Genomic DNA, 4265 nt, shown 5'->3' with positions numbered 1-4265 from the left:
ACTTCTACACAGTTATTTTTTTTTATCTGAGATTTTACTTTGCTTATTTTTTTTGCCATAACTGAGAAGCAGTTCATTTTATAAATTTGATTGAAGACTGGTTGGTCCTCCCTTGGAGAAGATGGACACACGCATGAGGAAATGGGTTCATGCACAGGTAAGAATAATGATCACTCTGAGGTAAGTTTAACAACACAACTGTATTGTGATTAAAAATTACAGTAGCAAAGATAATGAAATGATCAATAACTAAAAACCAAATTAAATTGAGGAAAACGTGATTACATATTAGTTCCATTAAGAATTTGAGAAAAGGCCTAATAAAAATCTGCACTATGCATTTGACCAACTACATCCGAGTCACGTCCATTTGCGAGTCTCTTGATTCGGACATAGATGGGTATGTGAGCACTGTATGAGCCGATGACGACCGCGGCTGCTGACGGTGGTCCAAGGCTGAAATGTAATCAATGACCCTTAAAACCTGTCGTTTGAATAGCTTGATTTGTGAATCACTCAATTCTTCCAATTCAGGTATCAAGCTGAGCACGAACATCTTAACCCCGTGCTGTCTATCAATCTTCTGATTGCTAGTATCTGCCTTTGCGTTTGACAGTAACTTAGCCTTTTTGGCTTTAAAGTAGTCAGCAACTGATTGATCAGCTAAAGATTCTGGGCTTTTGTTCTTTTTCTTCAGGATTTGGGAAGTACTTGTTGGCGACGAACTTGCAGGGGTTTTTTCAGTTTGGTGCTGAGGTGGATCATCTAAAATTGAGGGAGACACTGATGGAGAATTCTGAGGTGCATTTGTGGATTCATCTTCTAAATCTTCAACTTGGGTTTCAGAACATTCATTAGCACCAGTTGACGGCTGTGTTGTGCAGGGTGGTGTAGGCAAATATCCCATTGAGGGAGGAATCACTGTTTTTATGAATGGCAGACAAAACTGCATTGCATTTTCCAAATAGTAAGCCTTTTTCTTCCCTCCTGAACCACTAGCCGACGGTTTCATTTTTCTCATGAATACTGTCCGTAGATTTCTCCACTTTTCTTTGCAATCTTGCGCTGAAACACAAATAAAAAAAAACTCAAACAAGAGATGAAAACAATACTTTTAGCAAGAACTTATCGATAAATCAATTCTGGTTTTACCTAACCTATTGTTGTGTTACTTGCGGGTATTTGGGTACTGGTGAAACATTTGAGGCAATTTCCTTATATTTCGTCTGAGGTGAGAGCACAGTTAGAAAAATTATCAAGGAAACTTCAGAAACTATCTGGGACGTCCTGAAGGACATTTGCATGCCTGCTCCTACACCAGGTAAATTACAACATATTGCTGATCGTTTTGAGCTGCTATGGAACCTTCCAAATTGCATTGCGGCAATGGACGGTAAGCATGCATACGAATTGAAATGTTTCCGCATACAGGATCTGAAAATTTTAATTACAAGAACTTCCACTCCACCGTGCTTATGGCGTGTTGTGATGCCGATGGGTTCTTTACGATTATTGAGCCAGGTTACGCTGGACGTAACAGTGATGGAGGGATTTTCAGAGCAAGCTCAATTAACTTCTGGATGACACACGGTGATAATGTCCCTCCACCTTCACCATTACATTACGATGATAAAAACATCCCATTACCATACTACTTCGTAGGAGATGAAGCATTTCCGCAGACTCGCAACTTGATGAGGTCTTTTTCCAGCAAAACCCTCGACAATGTTAAATGGATATTTAATTACAGGTTGAGTAGAGGAAGGAAAACAATTGAATGAGTGTTTGCAATGGCAGCAGAAAAGTTTGCAGTGTTGAACGGGCCAATACAATGCCGTGATCCTTTAACAGTAAATAGTATAGTAAGAGCAGCTTGTATCCTACATAACTTTGTCCGAAAGCAGGAAGGAACTGAATGCAGTCATCAAGACATATCAGAATATAACAATCTAGCAGAACATCCGACCAATATTGAACCACGTGACCTTGTGATACAGGATGGATCTTCAGCGACTGCTTTGAGGAATTATCTGGCAAACGACTTCCTTTCTTCAAGTGCAAGTTTGCCATGGCAGTGGAAACTAGCAGTGCAACAGTAAAATAATCTTGACCTAAATTACAATTTCAAAAACTATAGATTTGTGGTGAAAGTTTTTGATCTTGCCATTTAAAATTAAATATTTTACTATAATTTTCAATCCCGCTACTGTGATTAATTTTTATAAATTTTAATCCCGTTACACCTGGTATTTAATAAAAGATATGTAACCCACCAAATTTTAAATATTCAAAAAACCCTTTTTTTATAAAATTTAAAACCCTTTCGCCCCTTTGTATGACCTAATTTTTCTGGTTTGTGGCATCTGGGGACCTAAAAATGGTAACACCCAGTGGCGGATACAGATGGGGGGCTCAGGGGGCACGCGCCCCCCCTTGCGGGTCCGCCTGTATTGCCGAACATTGCATAACCACAATAGTAGCTTTTTTATATCATAAGATGGCATTGTCATTTACATGTTTATAATCACTTTAAATAAAATTTTCATATACTTTGCCTGTGACTTGATGACATTTTATTACGATAAAAGTAAAGACAAGTCAAGATATGTTGCGCCCCCCCCCTTGAGTTTTTTCTGTATCCGCCACTGGTAACACCTCAGTTATGGCAAAATTAAATATATAATATCTTTGTTTACCTGGCAAAGCCAATTCAACAGACACCTCTTTCCATGCTTTCTCTGTCACACCTTTCCTTGAATATCCTGGCAGTTTGTAGTTGTACAGAACTTCATGCTTCTCCACTTCTCCAACGAGCTTTATGTTGAGTTCTTGATCATTCATTGTGATATCGACACTATACGGCCGTCAAAATACCACCAAAACACCACGTGGTCTCGTGCAATTGAATTCTGAAACGCAACTACTACCGCGGGCCCACGGTTGCATGTGGTTGCATGTGGCTGGTTTCAGACTGGTTTGAGATGGTCAAAAACCAGTCGCGTCGTGTGCGCCTCCCCACTCCAATACATTGCCGAGGTCACAAAACAGTTGCGCGCGCAACTGGTTTGCAACGGTAGTTGTAAAACAGTCACACCGTGTGCGCTGGGCCTAATGCCGGTCAATCTGTGGCGTTGCGAAAGAGATTTTCCTTTATGTCTCTTTGGTTTCAGTTACCTCAACTCTGCCGATATGATCACAAACATACGATTTACAAAGTTACCAACTCTCTTTTCTGAAACACTTCTCACTGGCTTAAAGGTGGTTATATACAATACATTGTATTTTTTCGATCTAAGTCGTAAGTACAATAATTGGAGCCTTCGGGCGAAATACATTGTAATTCAACCATCCCGCTTTTTGTTCGGCCGCAACTTGAGATTTTCTCCCCCCCCCCGTCCAAGTTTAAAGTTCGTGCTGAAGCTCATGAACTTGAATATCAATTCCATTTTCGAAATAAAAAAATTCGAGATGGAGTTTTAGTTACCGATTGTCCAAAAGTTATTTTTACATATATCCCAAAATATTTTTCGAATTCTTATTAAGTGCTTGCTGCCAACCAAATTCGTACTTCGCGCGCATTATAACTTTCGACGTTTTCTTCATAAGATCATTATTTTTAGTCGTGTTGCAGTGTAAGAAATGTATTAATGACGTTAAGCTAACGTTAGCGTTTTCCAGGTTTTACTGTCGTTGGCACCTAGTAGAAGTTGGACATTTTCCGAAGAAAAATGGAGTAACGGCAAAATTCCACTGGGAATGTTAGTGTGGATGGTTATCAACATTAATAATTCCATTTATACGCATTTCTCAGTGGTTTCGATACATTTTGACAATTTTATTCTGTATAAGTGAGGGGTAAGCGGCGATATATTCTCGAAAAATCGTCATCATTAGAAAATACGAGTGAAATAAAGATGTTTCATTTAGAAAAATAGTGAATATTTCCGAATATGAGGATATCAGTGACGCAAGAAATGCCAATTTAGCAATCAATTTTGCTTATCTGCATTTCCGGGAAATTAAACTCCTGTTGTGCACGTAAATTTTTTAAGTGGCGCGCAGGGCGCGCAGTTCTACGTTCATTTTTTTCCCCCACCACCCTACTCTCCCGGGAAAATTTCAACGATTTCACGCGTTACTTACCATATCATCATCGTATTGTAAAGAAATTGAGAAAATGTAGTTGTATAATTATGTATGTATTTATACCAAGGGCAAGCTATCTTAATGTCATATGGTAAATACCTATGCTGCAAATATAAGTA

The 4265-nt window shown here is 39.0% G+C and overlaps 1 protein-coding gene across 1 annotated transcript; it reads right to left on the bottom strand.

Moving 5' to 3' along the window:
• Positions 1-295: 295 nt before the first annotated feature.
• LOC124174001 lies at positions 296-2916 on the bottom strand. Its single transcript, XM_046553154.1, has 2 exons — positions 2697-2916; positions 296-1065 (listed from the first exon to the last, which is right to left on the bottom strand). The coding sequence occupies exons 1-2, from the start codon at positions 2839-2841 to the stop codon at positions 350-352; spliced, it is 861 nt and encodes a 286-aa protein (XP_046409110.1). The 5' UTR covers positions 2842-2916; the 3' UTR covers positions 296-349.
• Positions 2917-4265: the final 1349 nt, after the last annotated feature.

This window comes from Ischnura elegans, chromosome 2 (assembly GCF_921293095.1).
Source record: "Ischnura elegans chromosome 2, ioIscEleg1.1, whole genome shotgun sequence".
NCBI classification, from domain to species: domain Eukaryota; kingdom Metazoa; phylum Arthropoda; class Insecta; order Odonata; family Coenagrionidae; genus Ischnura; species Ischnura elegans.
Note: the sequence above shows the minus strand (reverse complement) of the source record. Positions and strands in the feature narration are given on the sequence as shown.